Source organism: Cetorhinus maximus, chromosome 3 (genome assembly GCF_964194155.1).
Source record: "Cetorhinus maximus chromosome 3, sCetMax3.hap1.1, whole genome shotgun sequence".
NCBI classification, from domain to species: Eukaryota; Metazoa; Chordata; class Chondrichthyes; order Lamniformes; family Cetorhinidae; genus Cetorhinus; species Cetorhinus maximus.
The window spans coordinates 130,018,419-130,033,997 of NC_135881.1; the positions used below are offsets into that span (position 1 = coordinate 130,018,419).

Consider the following 15,579-nt stretch of genomic DNA (forward strand, 5'->3'; position numbering starts at 1 on the left):
ATCTCAGTTTATCATTGTAAATTGGAATTGTATTTAGAATCCAAATTTGAAAGAAAATATCAAAGTACTAAGGAACTCCTCGTGTGAAAATCAAAAGGTAGTCTTGACAAAATTAAGCTAAGTTTGTTTTTCTCAAAAAGAGCCCTCGAGAAAAAGATTATTTTGACCCCGATATAGACTTTTAAAAAAGTACCATTTAGTGAACTTGTTAGCAAAATTAAGGCCCATGGAGTTAAAAGAACAATTATAACATGGATACAAAATTGGAACAGAAAGCAGAGATAGTGGCGAAAGGTTATTTTTAAGACTGGAGGGAGCTATGCAGCAGTGTTTCTTATGGGTAAGCATTAATACCACTCCTCTTTGATATATATGAATGACATGGACTTGGATATGCAGGGCATAATTTCAATGTTGCAAGCGATACGAATGTTGGAAAAGTAGTAAACAATGAGACTGATAGCAACAGCCTTCAGGCGGACATAGACAGGCTGGTGAAATGGGCTTACACACGGCAGATGAAATTTAATACCGACAGGTATAAAGTGATATATTCTGGTAGGAAGAATGAGAAGAGGCAATATGAACTAAACAATATAATTTTTAAAGCGGGTGCAGGAAGAGAGGCACTTAGGGATGTAGTACACAAATCTTTGAAGGTGGCATGATGAGTTGAGAAAGTGGTTAAAAAAGCAAGTGATCCTTGGCTTTTACTAATTGAGGAATAGAATTAAAAAAAACCCATTTATGCTAACCCTTTATAATACGCTAGTTAGACCTCAGCTTGAATATGGTTTTCAGCTCTGGGCAGTAGACTTTAGGGGTGATGTCAAGGTCCTGGAAAGGGTGCAGAAGAGATTTATTGGTATTGTACCAGCGACGAGGGACTTCATTTATGTGGAGAGACTGGAGAAACTAGTCCTGTTCTCCTTAGATCAGAGAAGGTTAAGAGGAGATTTGATAAAGATGTTCAAAACCACCAATTGCTTTGATACAGTAAATAAGATAAACTTTCTAGTCTCAGAAAGATCTGTAACCAGAAGGCACAAATTTTAAGATGATTGGCAAGGGAACCAGAGGTGACATGATGAAACTTTAAAAAAAAAATACAGTGAATTGTGATTTGGGATACACTGCTTGAAAGAGAGGTGGAAACAGATTCATAGAATTAAATAGAATTGTATGGCACAGAAACAGGTCACTTGTCCCAATCAAGTCTATGCCAATGTTCATGCTCCACACAAGCCTCCCTCCAGCTTACGTCATCTCATTCTAACAACATATCCATATTCGTTTTTACCGAAATGTGTTTACTTAGTCTCTACTAAAATGCATGTGGCAGGGAGTCCAACATTCTCACCACTTTGAGTAAATAATTGTTATGACTAACAATAGTGGCAAGAATTGTGTAGAATGAAGACGTAGAACTCCTGGTTCTGAAAAGGCACACGCTGTCTGGTAAGTTAGAACCATGGACAGAGAATTAGTGTCCAAGAAGCTCTAACCTCAACAGTAATGACAACCATAACTCCAGATTACAAAGCTTGTTGGCACCTAAATAGACATGGTGGCTGAGATTTTTATGCCACAAAAAAGTGGTCTAACCAAAAATAAATACTGCATATTTTTCAATATTAAAAAGAAATGGATAAATACTTGAAGGGAAAAAATTACAGGACTATGGGGAAAGAGCAGGGGGAGGGGGTAGGATTAATTCGATAGCTCTACCATAGCACAGGGCAATACGCTGGATGGCCTCCTCCTGTGCTTTATCATTCCATGCTTCTAAATTCAAATCAGGATTGGACGCACGATGGTAGCCTATGTTATGTCCAAATCGGATTTGAAGTTTGTGGCCAAATGGGGCATCATGATGATCGTACATGGAAGCCAATGATGCCTATGCAAGGTGTGGCATCAAAACTCAGGTGAGGGGAGGCGATTAGGCATAATCTTGGGATTCAAGTAGTCGGGGAAAGGCAGAATGTCAGGATTCAGGAAGTGCTGAGAAAAGCAAATTACTAAGCCGGTACTAGGTCTAACTGTCTATTGTGTCTCACTGCCCTTCCAATACATCATGCAAGTTGCTGCTTATGGTTTGTTGTATATTCAAATATATTACAGTACAAGCAATATAGTTAGATTAGGTAGGATTTAGTTATTTCTACACCAGAGTACCTATAATGTACATATTTATTTCCAATGTGCAGTACTTTACACTTGTCTGCATTACATTTTTATTGGATATTGTTCCATCCACTTACATATGTTGCCCAGCTTATACTGTAATTTCTTAGTTTCCTCTGTAATTTCTTAGTTTGCTCCTCTGATTGCACTGTCCTTTCTAGTTTGGTATCATCTACATAGGGTTTCTAAATCCAAACCATGGATGCAAATTAGAAATGATACCAGCTCCAACACTGATCCCTGGGGCACTCCACTCCACAGGAATTTTTAAATAATTACCTAACATCAGGGAGGTGAAGGCATAGTGGTATTGTCGCTGGACCAGTAATCCAGAAACCCTGGGAAAAGCTCTGGGGACCTGGGTTCGAGTCCCACCATGGCTGCCACTTCAGCCAATTGAATTCAATAAAAATCTGGAATTAAAAGTCTAATGATGACCATGAAACCATTATTGATTGTTGTAAAGAAACATCTGGTTCACTAATGCCCTTTAGGGAAGGAAATCTGCCGTCCTTATCTGGTCTGGCCTACATGTGACTCCAGGCCCACAGCAATGTGGTTGACTCTTAAATGACTCAGTTGTATCAAACTGCTACAAAGTCACTAAAAAGGAAAGAAACCGGACAGACCACCCGGCATTGACCTAGGCACCAGAAACAACAACGGCAAACTCAGCCCTGTCGACCCTGCAAAGTCCTCCTTACTAACATCCCAAAATTGGGAGAGCTTTCTCACAGATTAGTCAAGCAACAGCCTGACATAGTCATCCTCATGGAATCATACCTTACAGATAATGTCCCAGACACCGCCATCAGATCCAGCAGTGGTGGCAGCACAGTGGTATACAGTCAGGAGGGAGTTGTCCTGGGAGTCCTTAACATCGACTCTGGACCCCATGAAGTCTCATGGCATCAGTTCAAACATGGGCAAGGAAACCTCCTGATTACCATGTACCACATCACTGCCCCACACCTGCCCCCCTCAGCTGATGAATCAGTGCTCCTCCATGTTGAACACCACTTGGAGGAAGCACCGAGGGTGGCAAGGGTGCAGAACGTACTCTGGGTGGTGGACGTCAATGTCCATCACCAAGAGTGGCTCAGTAGCATCACTACTGACTGAACTGGCCGAGTCCTAAAGGACATAGCTGCTAGACTGGGTCTGCAGCAGGTGGTGAGGGAACCAACAAAGCGGAAAAACATACTTGACCTCATTATCACCAATCTGCCTGCTGCAGATGCATCTGTCCATGATAACATTGGTAGGGATGACCACCGCACAGTCGTGGAGATGATGTCCTGCCTTCACATTGAGGATACCCTCCATCGTATTGTGTGGCACTACCACCATGCTAAGATTTCAAACAGATCTAAGAACTCAAGACAGGGCATCCACGAGGCGCCGTGGGCCATCAGCAGCAGCAGAATTGCACTCGAACACAATCTGTAACCTCATGGCCCGATATATCCCCCACTCTACCATTACCATCAAGCCAGGATACCAATGAAGAACGCAGGAGGGCATGCCAGGAGCAGCACCAGGCACACCTAAAAATGAGGTGTCAACCTGGCGAAGCTATAACACAGGACTACTTGTGTGCCAAACAACATAAGCAGCAAGTGATGTACAGAGCTAAGCGATCCCGCAACCAACGGATCAGATCTAAGCTCTGTAGTCCTGCCACATCCAGTCGTGAATGGTGGTGGACAATTAAACAACTCACTGGAGGAGGAGGTTCCACAAATATCCCCATCCACAATGATGGTGGAGCCCAGCACATCAGTGCAAAAGATAAGGCTACAATCTTCAGCCAGAAGTGCCAAGTGGATGATTCGTCTTGGCTTCCTCTGGAGTTCCCCCAGCATCACAGGTGCCAGACTTGAGCCAATTTGATTCACTCCACATGATATCAGAAAATGGCTGGTTACTGCAAAGACTATGGGCCCTGACAATATTCCAGCAATATGACTGAAGACTTGTGCTCCAGAACTTGCCGCGCACCTAGCCAAGCTGTTTCAGTACAGCCACAACACTGGCATCTACCTGGCAATGTGGAAAATTGCCCAGGTATGTTCTGTACACAAAATGCAGGACAACTCCAACCTGGCCAATTACCGCCCCATCAGTCTACTCTTGATCATCAGTAAAGTAATGGAAGGGGTCATCAACAGTGCTATCAAGCAGCACTTGCTTAGCAATAACCTGCTCACTGATGTCTAGTTTAGGTTCTGCCAGGGCCACTCAGCTCCTGACCTCATTACAGCCTTGATTCAAAAATGGACAAAAGAGCTGAGCATCTGAGGTGAGGTGAGAGTGACTGCCCTTGACATCAAGGCTGCATTTGACAGAGTGTGGCATCAAGGAGCCCTAACAAAACTGGAGTCGATGGGAATCATGGGGGGAACTCTCCGCTGGTTGGATTCATACTTAGCACAAAGGAAGATGGTTGTGGTTGTTGGAGGTCAATCATCTCGGCTCCAGTATATCACTGCAGGGGTTCCTCAGGGTAGCGTCCTCAGCACAGCCATCTTCAGCTGTTTCATCAATGACCTTCCTTCCATCATAAGGTCAGGAGTAGGGTGTTCGCTGATGGTTGCACAATGTTCAGCACCATTCACGACTCCTCAGATACTGAAGCAGTGCACGTCCAAATGCAGCAAGACCTGGACAATATCCAGGCTTGGGCTGACAAGTGGCAAGTAACATTCGCGCCACACAACTGCCAGGCAATGACCATCTCCAACAAGAGAGAATCTAACCATCGTCCCTTAATGTTCAATGGCATTACCATCACTGAACCCCCCACTATCAACATCCTGGGGGTTACCAATGACCAGAAACAGAACTGGACTAGCCATATAACTACTGTGGCTACAAGAGCAGGTCAGAAGCTAGGAATCCTGCGACGAGTAACTCACCTCCTGGCTCCTCAAGTCCTGTCCACCATCTACAAGGCACAAGTCAGGAGTGTGATGGAATACTCCCCACCTGCCTGGATGAGTACAGCTTCCGCAACATTCAAGAAGCTTGACATTGTCCTGGACAAATCCACAAACATTCACTCCCTCCACCATCAACGCACAGTGGCAGCAGTGTATACCATCTACAAGATGCACTGCAGGAATTCACCAAGGCTCCTTAGACAGCACCTTCCAAACCCACGTTAACTACCATCTAGAAGGACAGGGCAGCAGATAAATGGGAACACCACCACCTGGAAGTTCCCCTACAAGTCACTCCCATTCTGACTTGGAAATATATCATTGTTCCTTCACTGTCGCTGGGTCAAAATCCTGGAACTCCCTTCCTAACAGCACTTTCGGTGTACCTACACCACATGGATTGCAGTGGTTCAAGGAGGCAGCTCACCACCACCTACTCAAGGGCAACTAAGGGTGGGCAATAAATGCTGGCCCAGCCAGCGAAGCCCACATCCCATGAATGAATTAAAAGAAAAATTCCCACTGTACTAAGTTTAAGGACTAATCCTTCACATTGGACTCTGCCAAGTGCCTTATAGAAGTCCAGATGCAACATGTTTTAAGGTTTACCACGATCCATTTGGTTTATCAGTACCTCAAAGTAAGTCACAGAGGCTGGTTAGGTAAAATCTACCTCTTCTGAATCAATGCTAACTGCTGTTAATTAAGTTACTGTGTAGATAACAAGTGTATACATAATAATCAATTCCTTTATTTTACATGAGAGTAAAGTAATATTCCATAGTTGCATGTCTTTGATTTATCATTTTGAATATGCACATCACAATGGCCTATATCCACTCTATTAGCACCTTCCCAATAGATAACTCATGGTTTGTATGAGTAAGGGAAGATTGAGGCGGCAATGATTTTCTATAGCTTGACATTCTAGGCAAAAATGAGTTAGATCAAGGGTTTTTTATTAATTGCACAGAATATTAACTCAGTACCTGACATACTGCTTGGCATTATGGATCAGTAGTCATTCTGTCGCTGGTATTTACCACATCACCTGCAAAACACAATTAGTCCATTATTATTGGAGTTTCTAACTCTGGAGAGAAAAAGATATAGCACAGAATGAGAAGAAATGTATCATAGTTGAGAACTCAATATATAGACACCATAATAATTTAATAGAGCATTGAGAATGTACATTAGGAGAACAAGCTGAACTTGTTTTCTTTGGAAAAGAGACTTCAAGCTCATCTAACCAGATCTGTTAAGAATATAAAGGAATATATTATGAAGAAGAATGTCCTAGACATTATGACGCTCAAAAGCTCTCCATGCACACATTAGAAGTGCAAAATCTACTACTGTCCTCATGTTTTTCTATGAAATTTTCACTTGCCCATCATTATATTTTAGTGAAATCCTAATGACAACAATGACATTATTCTCCACTGCCAATACCTCATTAATGCCAACAATCTAAATGAGATAGATTCAGAGCTGATCTAGCAGCTCAAAACTGGACATCCATGAGGTGCTGTGGGCCATCAGAGGCAGGAGGATTGTATTTCACCACAGTGTAAAACCTCACAGCCTGCCATATCCCTCATTCCACCGCTAAGGTCAAGCCAGGATTCCAACCCTGGTTCAAGAGGTGCGTGGGAGTGTGTGCCAGGAGCACCAAGCATATCCAAAAATGAGGCACAAACCTAGTGAAGCCTCATCATAGGACTTCATGCATGCTAAACAGTGGAAGCAGCATGTGATAGATAGAGCTAAGCAATCCCACAATTTACAGATCAGACCAAAGATCTACAGTCCTGCCATATCCATGAATGGTGGAGGACAATTAAACAACTAAGTGGAGGAGGAGGGTCCACAAACATCCCCATGACAGAAGAGTCCAGCATATTTGTGCAAAAGGCAGGGCTGAAGCATTTTCAACCATCTTTAGCCAGAAGCACTGAGTGGATGATCCATCTCGGCCTCCTCTTGAGGTTCCCAGCATCACAGATGTCAGTCTTCAGCCAACTCAATTTTCCCAGCATCACAGATGTCAGTCTTCAGCCAATTCAATTCTCCCCACATTATACCAAGAGACAGATGAAGGCAGAGGATGCAACAAAGACTACTGGCCCTGACAACTGATGATTTGTGCTTCAGAACCAGCCATGCACCCCTAGCTAAGTTGTTAACATTGACATCTACCAGAAAATGTGGAAAATTTGCCAGGTACGTCCGGTCCACAAAAAGCAGGACCAATCCAATCTGGCCATTACCACTCCATCAGTCTACTCTTAAACATCAGCAAAATGATGGAAGTTGTCATTGACCGTGCTATCAAACGATATTTACTCAGTAATAATCTACTCAATGATATCCAACTTGGGTACCGCCAGGGCCACTTGGCTCCAGACTTCATTACAGCCTTGGTCCAAAAATGGGCAAAAGAGCTGGATTCAAGAGGGGAGGTCAGAGTAACTGCCTTTGACATCAAGGCAGCATTTAACCAAGTGTAACATCAAGGGGCCCTAGCAAAATTGAAGTTAATGGAAATGGGGGGAAAACTCTATGCTGGTTGGAGTCATACCTAGCACAAAGGAAGATGGTTCCGGTTGTTGGAGGCCAATCATCTCAGCACCAGGACATTGCTGCAGGAATTTCTCAGAACAGTATCCTCGGCCCAACCATCTGCAGCGGCTTCAATGTTCTTCCCTCCATCGAAGATTAGTAATGGAGGTGTTTACTGATGATTGCAAAATGTTCAATACCATTCAGCTCCTCAGATACTGACGCAGTCCATGGGCACGTGCAGGAAGACCTTGACAACATTCACGCTTGGGCTGATAAGTGGCAAGTGACATTCGTGCCAGACAATGACCGCCTCCAACAAGAGGGAATCTAAACAGTTCCTCTTAACATTCAACAGCATTACCATCACTGAATTGCCCACAATCAACTTCCTGGGAGTTATCATTGACCGACAACTTATTTGGAGCTCCCATATAAACACTGTGGCTACAAGAGTGGGTCAGGTGCTGGAAATTGTGTGGCAAGTTACTCACCTCCTAACTTGTCAAAGAGATCCAATACTTAAAGGCACAAGTCAGGAACGTGATGAAATGCTCTCCAGTTGCCTGGATGAATATAGTCCATATAACACTCAACAAGCTTGACACCATCCAGGTCAAAGCAGCCCGCTTGATTGTCACCCCATCCACCACTTGAAACATTCGCTTCTTCCACCACTAGTGCACAGTGGCAGAAGTGTGTACTATCCACATGAGGCACTGCAGCAACATGCCAGGCTTCCTTTGACAGCATCTTCCAAACATGCAAACTTTACCACCTAAAAGAACAAGGGCAACAGATGCATGGGAGCACCACCATGTGCAAGTTCCCCTTCAACTCTCATCAGGCCAAACATGTTGCAATATAGGGGCTGTATCTCCACAATATTTATATTTAGGTAGGATAACAAGCATGGTAAGTCGCAGAAATCAGAAACTAACACAAATCGGAACCTATGGGTTTAAGAGAAAGGTTGATTCTTCTGACAGTCTTTAAAGGATGTCAACATTGGTAACAGCAGTTATGGAAGCTGACCCTATGTCTATACATGGTGTTGCCAAAGGACAGCACAAAGTTGAAGGCGAAGAGCCAGCTGAGTATTTTGGCAGAGGACAGGAAGACCAGTGGAGCATGTTGCGGTTGTGCCAGATCTGATAATCGACAATTAGGCTAGTTATGTGCCAGAGTTATTATACATTTAATGAAATGAAAGTGAGGGTCATACCTCAGGATTCAGGAAATATTTTGCTGGGAATAAGGGTCTTCAATTGGAGCTGTAATGATGGCAAATAGAGAACCAAAGACGAGGCAGTTGGGAATTTGAGGGTGTAGTTCTATGTGACTTGGGAGAGCTGCTTTTCACGAGTAAATGCAGAAGGAAGTGAGGTTGAGGGAGGTTAGGGAAATAGGGGTATTGAGGAATACAAGAAAGTAGTCACAAATATCTGTATAGGTAGGAGAGTTTAAATGGAGGGAGGTGAGAAAGCGTGGGAGGCGAGAGGGCGTGGGAGGCGAGAGATTGCAGGCGAGTGTAAGCGAGGAGACACCATGACTGAAATCACTGAATGATTCAGTAGGGTCTGGCATTCTGCAGATTTTCTTTTTATCCTTGACAATCTTATTTTTCATACTTATTCCAGTCCTCAGGAGTAATGTGTTAGAATTCAGGATTTTCAGAGGTATGTTGGGAAACAATAGTAATTGCTTCTGACTTTTGTTGAGTTTTTTTCTCAGTTTTTTAACGTGCATCATATATTAAAATTTAATATACGTATATGTTTTTATTTAGAGGTACATAATGTGGAGGGATAAGAATATTGCTCAAAGACTTTCCCTGAGGATGAGACATTGGGCCATAACTTCCGTGGAGTGGTAATCACAGTCAGATTGACATTCCACTCCTAGCTATTTATACTGGAACGCAGCCACACCTTTCTTGCCCGACCTTCCGACTCACGCCAGGGTGAGAAGGCCGCAGTTCAGTGTGTTCCCAAGACCTTGAATCAAGGGCTGAAGAGTCAAGGGTAAGGAAGACACACCCCCTTTTTAATGGCACTAGCTGCCATAAAGCAGGCAGATTTAAAGGTCCGTCCACTTTGAGAAGCCAGGGAGAAGGTAAGTGTCTAAGATAAGCAGGCAGGATGAGTTGGGGGTGGGGGGTTGGGCGTGGTGTCACATAGTCAGTAGGTGGGGGGGGAGAAGGCGGATGTGGTGGTCAATCAATGGGGCGAAGGGATCGGTCAGTGGGGGTTCGTCAGTGAGGGTAGTGGGGGGTGGTTGGGGGTGGGGGAGGGGTGACTGTGGTTCAGGGTTGGGGAGGATAGTTGGGGGTCCTGTTGGGGGGGTTGGGAGGGATGGTTGGAGGGCTAGTGGCTAGTCAGGGGTTAGAAAGGGTAGAGGGTAGTTGGGGGTGGTCTTGTGGGGGGGGGGTCAGGGGTGTAGTTGGGAGCGGGGGGTGGAGGGTAGTGGAGGTGGGTCAGTACTTTAGTTACCCAGGAGTTAGAAGTGGTTTTAATTCCTCTAACTTTTCCTGGGTAGCTATTCCTGCAAGTCAGTTGGAACCATCCAAAGACTACGATTTAAATTGGAGTACTAGATGGTTCCCAGTGCAGGGCAAGATTGAGTATCAATCAAGCGAAAAATAATAAAATCAGCAAAGAAAGAAAACAAAAAAGTCACAAAGAGAAGTCAAAATAAGGAAGGTCAGTGGACTCATTTATCTCATCCTTGCACAGAAAGCTATGGCTACCCCAGCACAGCACCTTGAATGGCTCCATAAATGTTGCTGTCACTATCCTATCCTGAAAACTTTAGAAGTATTAATAATTGTGCATGAAATGCTTCTTGTCATCAGTACTAAATTTATCTTTAAAAAAAAATCAGATTGTGCCTTTGTTCTCTGATCTACCATTAACCTCAAGTCGTGCTCCATCCTTTAGTTCCACTTTAGAATCATAGAAAGGTCACAGCACAGAAAGAAGTGTCTTTACCAGCTCACTACAGAACAACTGAGCAAGTTCTATTCCCCCCCACCCTTTGCCCGTCGTTCTGCAAATTTTCTCTTCAGGTGTTTATCAATTCCCTTTTGAAAAGCCCGATTGAATCTGCACTCGTGACATTCTAAGATAATGCATTCCACATCCTAACAACTTACTGCATAACAACTTTCTCCCTCATTTCTTTGCCAATCACCTTAAAACGGGTGTCCTCTGGTACTCCACCCCTCATGATTTTGAGCACCTCTATCAAATCACCTCTCAACATTCTCTTCTCTAAGGAGAACAGCTCCAGTTTATCCAATCTATCCTATATCGGTGACTGTAGGGACATAGCTGTATGTCACTTTATATTAAAAGAGAGGGAGAAAGAAAGAAATAAGGCGACCCTTTTGAAGTAATACACTGGAGTTTTGGTTTCTTCCAATCATTTCAAATTTAACCCAAGGTCACTGACTAGATGACTTGACATTGCCAAATCAGCATGTGAATTTGAGGTCATGGAATCCCTAAACTTGGGTCAGAAAGCAGTCTTGTATTTTGCTTCCCATATTCTAGCCTGCCATTTTCCATTTATATTGGTCACTCACTTAAATGATTGTTCTATTGATACGTCATCTGCCTGGGCCACGTGCTCTTGAATTTTTTCCTAAACCTATCTCTGCGCTCTCCTCTTTTAAGACCCTCCTATTCAGGATATCCCATATCGTACAAATTATACATCTAGATCCTGATCCTGCCAATTCTATTTTGCTAGCTCTACTGCTTCTAAATACTAAATCTAGGACTAGACCAAAACAAATCTTTTAAACAGAGATTCCTAATAAGGAAGAAAATTGGACAGGTAGATTTAACTTTCATATTTTAGATGACACAACAAAAGAACTTTTACAATAAAGATATCTACCCATGATCTCATGGCTGACATGGGATGTTTTGTTATTAGCTGTACCTCAGTTGGAACCCCATTTTCCACAGAATTTGGAACAATTGTTTTGCCCTGAACAGGTAGGCTATACTGATTTGAACAATCAACTAACCTTTCAGAAATAAACTAACCTTTCAAGAGTTGCCTTTAAAAAATTAACTAGCAGCAAGGCCCTTTTTCTGGTGTTTAGACTGCCTGTTATATGGTGGGACTCAAGACATTGCTGACATTCAACTGTCTATAATTAATGTACAAAATTAACATTTCACACCTGCATTTATAAAAGATTGAGAATTATAAAAATGGTCAGCACCTGCTTTACCTATACTGAGATAGTTAAGCAAACGTTTTATACAAGGCAGTACATCAACAGAATGAACGGCAAGATTCCCCAAAAATGAATATACTTAGATGGATTTCAGCACCAGAAGAGTTCCAATTCAACTTTTATACACTTTAAAACCAAGTACAATGGATTAATCAAATGATGGATACATAGTGAGATCTTGTGGTAATGTTAAAACAATTAACAGTGAGAAAGTGAAAAGAATGATTGGGAATAACGATACTGTGGAAAATGTAGCAATTTATTTGGGAGTGAGCAATGTTTAAATGGACAGAAATAGTTAAAGGGGAAAGCATGGGAAGGAAATGCGTGTGACAGGGTCCTCTGGCAGGCTAAATCATATTTACATTATTTTCAAATGTGTATCCACAGAGAGCCTTTAATGCACTAAAACTTCCTGAGTCATTTCCCATATGAAAGAATGGAGATCGTGTTAGGAGATTTGAACAAAACTGTAGTCAAAGATGTTGGAGGAGACTTTAAAGGCAGGGAGGGAACTAACACAGTGAAGAAGATACTGGTGGGCATGGGGTGTTGAAAAAGGGATTGTAATTCTAGAAGGTAGGATCCGGATAGTTAAAAGCTTTGCCACCAAATGAAAAATGCCAGAATGGGACTACACAGGAGACCGGAGTCTGTGGATTGTAAGCCGTGGGCTGGGATTTAGATCCGAAGTTGGGGAAAAGTCAAGGTGCGATTTTTAAAACAACAAAGGTTTTAAATTTGATATCTATTTGCACCCTATCTCCCGACATTCCAGGGAGAATAGGATTGATGGGCACGTAGGAATAGTATGGGACGGGATGAATGAGTGCCAGAGCTTTGAAGTTTGTGTAAGGAATATCTCTGGAGGTCAAAATGGACAGAGTCCAAGAAGTTGAGTCTTGAATTAGCAAAAGCACAAATGAATGTTTTAAAGGCAACAGTGGTAAGAGGTAGGGTGTCTTGTGGCACAGTGGTACCATCCCTATCTCTGAGCCAGAAGCTCCGGGTTCAAGTCCCACTCCAGGACTTAATGGCCACGGAACCTCCATTCATAATGCGTTCAAACAGGTTGATTATCAACCCGCAAATCCTTTCAACACAGCTATGGTAGGTTGTAAGAGCAGGACAGTTTCCTGGTCAGCCAGAAGGCAATGGCAAACTAATGCAGTACTTTGCCAAATATAACCATGGACCAACACATGGAAGTCCATGATCATCAATGTCCTCTTAGGGCATGGTACCTGAAGAAAGGGGGGTGGTGCGGTTACCAGACAAAAAAAAGGTAATGTTGTGAAGGTGGAAATGTACTGTCATAGTGATGAAAAGCATTTGAGATTGAAATCCTTGCTTTTGGAGCAGTTACACAGTACATAGAGGCTATGCATTGTCCAGTTCATCCAAAATTAACATCTTGTGTCTAACTATTTGAGTTGAGTTAGAGAATGATGCCTGTAATTGGAATACCTCAGGGCAGTTTTATCTACAGGTACCTGTAAGTAACGATTTTTCCTCCTTCCCCTTCACTACTGAATAGGACACATGCACAACACAACTATCCTCAATAGTCCAAAACTACATAATGCCATGGATTCCTCTTACTGGCTTCAACACCTGAGACAGGTGCAAAAAGCCCCTGGGTCATTTTCCCCTTCCTGATAACTATCCAGCATTCCCTGCTATAAAGTGCACTGGTGCGAAGTGAGAAAATCCAGAAAAGGTCTTTTGAATAAGATTACCTTACATTAAACCTTGGTATTTTTGCTGCGATTACCTTACTTCATAGGTTACAAATATTTCATTGAAAAAAGATGTTTCCTTGTACCCGGAAAGCAAATTTTGAACAATATTCATTGATGTCCCAGGTTCTATTTTGAAGTAACCTATACTTATCCTTAAAATGTTAATTATTAGATACAGTGCGTCCCCTTCACACATGGAATTAGTCTTGTTGCTCTTTTCTTTAATGTAAATAAAAGTATCATTACATAGAATATACATCAGAGAAATAGGCAATTCGGCCAAACTAGTCTATGCCAACCAAAACTGATTCTGGATGTGCAATCAGACATTACCTTTGCATAACTTCTGTTTGCAGGTTCTCATGTTCTAATAATTCCCTATGGAACTCAGCCAGTGGATTACCTACAGGTAATCCATCAGGGTAGTAAACTGAACATATCTGGGATGTGCAAAAGAAAGGTAGTACTTGGGAGAGGGAAATTCAATGGTCACCTGGTACTTAGGTGATGCCTGATGTTCAAAGTTGGTAGACTGTAACTGATGTGGGACCCAATGTCATTAATTTAAGCTTAAAAGCAAAACGAGAAGATATTGAATCTCTGCATAATAAGCCTTTTTGGAGAAGGGCGGGATACGCTGGTGGCTGAGCCCCCTGGAGTCATGGTTCCACTTCTCCTAAGTATCTAATCCCAACAGTGACATTGTCCAAAGATAATGGCCCAGATTTTGCAGTTGTAATGACTAAACTATCATTACTCTCTGTGAAATTGACAGCACCTTTTGGTCTGGTGCCACATTTGTGTAGTTGAATGCAGGAATCCAGATGTTGCTGTTGGTGCTTTTCAGCATGGTACAGTGCTGAAGTTCTTGCTGATGAAAACCAATTAGGAATCATTGACTTGACGTGAATGTCCACATGTTACAATTAGTCTAGCTGTGAAAACCCTTTAAAAATTATGTGCTGTTAAATGAGGTGTGCCTTTTTTTGTGCCTTATGAAGTCATAACTACTATTGAACAACCCTGTGGCCCTGAAAAACTAAAGTTATATTTATGGAATATTAAATTTTTCCATTCCAAGATAAAAATTCCATAGATTTTTTAACTCTTTTTAAAGAAATATTTGTTTAGGGTATGTCAACTCATACCTTAATCACATGTGTTGCTTTCAATCTTTACTTTGCTTCCTGTAAAGTTATAAAAAGTGAATGATAAATTTTACGAGTTACTTCTTGGTTTGCTGTCTGTGAACAATTCTCAATGTGATTGGCTGCTTAGCTTGATAATATCACTGTTGCAGAGATCCACTATAGCTAATGCCAAAATCAAATTAACATTGGGGAAAGTGAATCCATGTCAGAGAGATTGCTAAATCTTTGCAGGCACCTTTCCTCAAAATCAGCAGCAAGCACCATCGCTTTGTTGCTGGCTGTAAAATCTGGGCTAATGAGTGGAAAGCCTGTGTTCTGCAAGGCGATGCACTGTCACACTGAGCATCTCTTGTGCACCCTCTGGTGGCTGATTAGAAGATAGATTGTTAAAGTTTGAAGCAAGGTGATTGATGGCCCTCACTGGGAAGAATATTGGATGTGGAGGAAATTAAAACTTACAATTTTCTAGTTTTGATTCCTGCAGTTTAACCACTCTAAATTCAGACAACTTCAGGCTCTCAAGGTCTGTTTTCAAGTGTTGCAGATTACAGAAAAAAATTGAAGCTTATTTTGTAAACCACACACAATCAACAGTTCAAAATGCTTCTATTGTGTTTGCTGTTTCAATACTGAAAGATTTCTGGATGTTTTGGATGAAATTAATAGTTATCAACACCAACAGCATGAAACATCTACACAAGGTTGTTCATTTGCTGACATTACACCAACATAATATTAAA

The 15,579-nt window shown here is 42.2% G+C and overlaps 1 protein-coding gene across 8 annotated transcripts in view; it reads right to left on the reverse strand.

Annotated features, from left to right (window-relative positions):
• The window catches only part of LOC144678904 (thyroid hormone receptor beta), a 252,321-nt gene that overhangs the window by 101,410 nt on the left and 135,332 nt on the right, over nucleotides 1–15,579 (reverse strand). For all 8 annotated transcript variants that reach the window (XR_013576205.1, XM_078538981.1, XM_078538985.1 and 5 more), the window contains one exon: nucleotides 6,119–6,180. Coding sequence is in view for 7 of the 8 variants with exons in the window: in XM_078538981.1 (XP_078395107.1) it covers nucleotides 6,119–6,137 (19 nt within the window). In the remaining variant the exon portion in view is untranslated. The remainder of the gene's footprint in view (nucleotides 1–6,118; nucleotides 6,181–15,579) is intronic.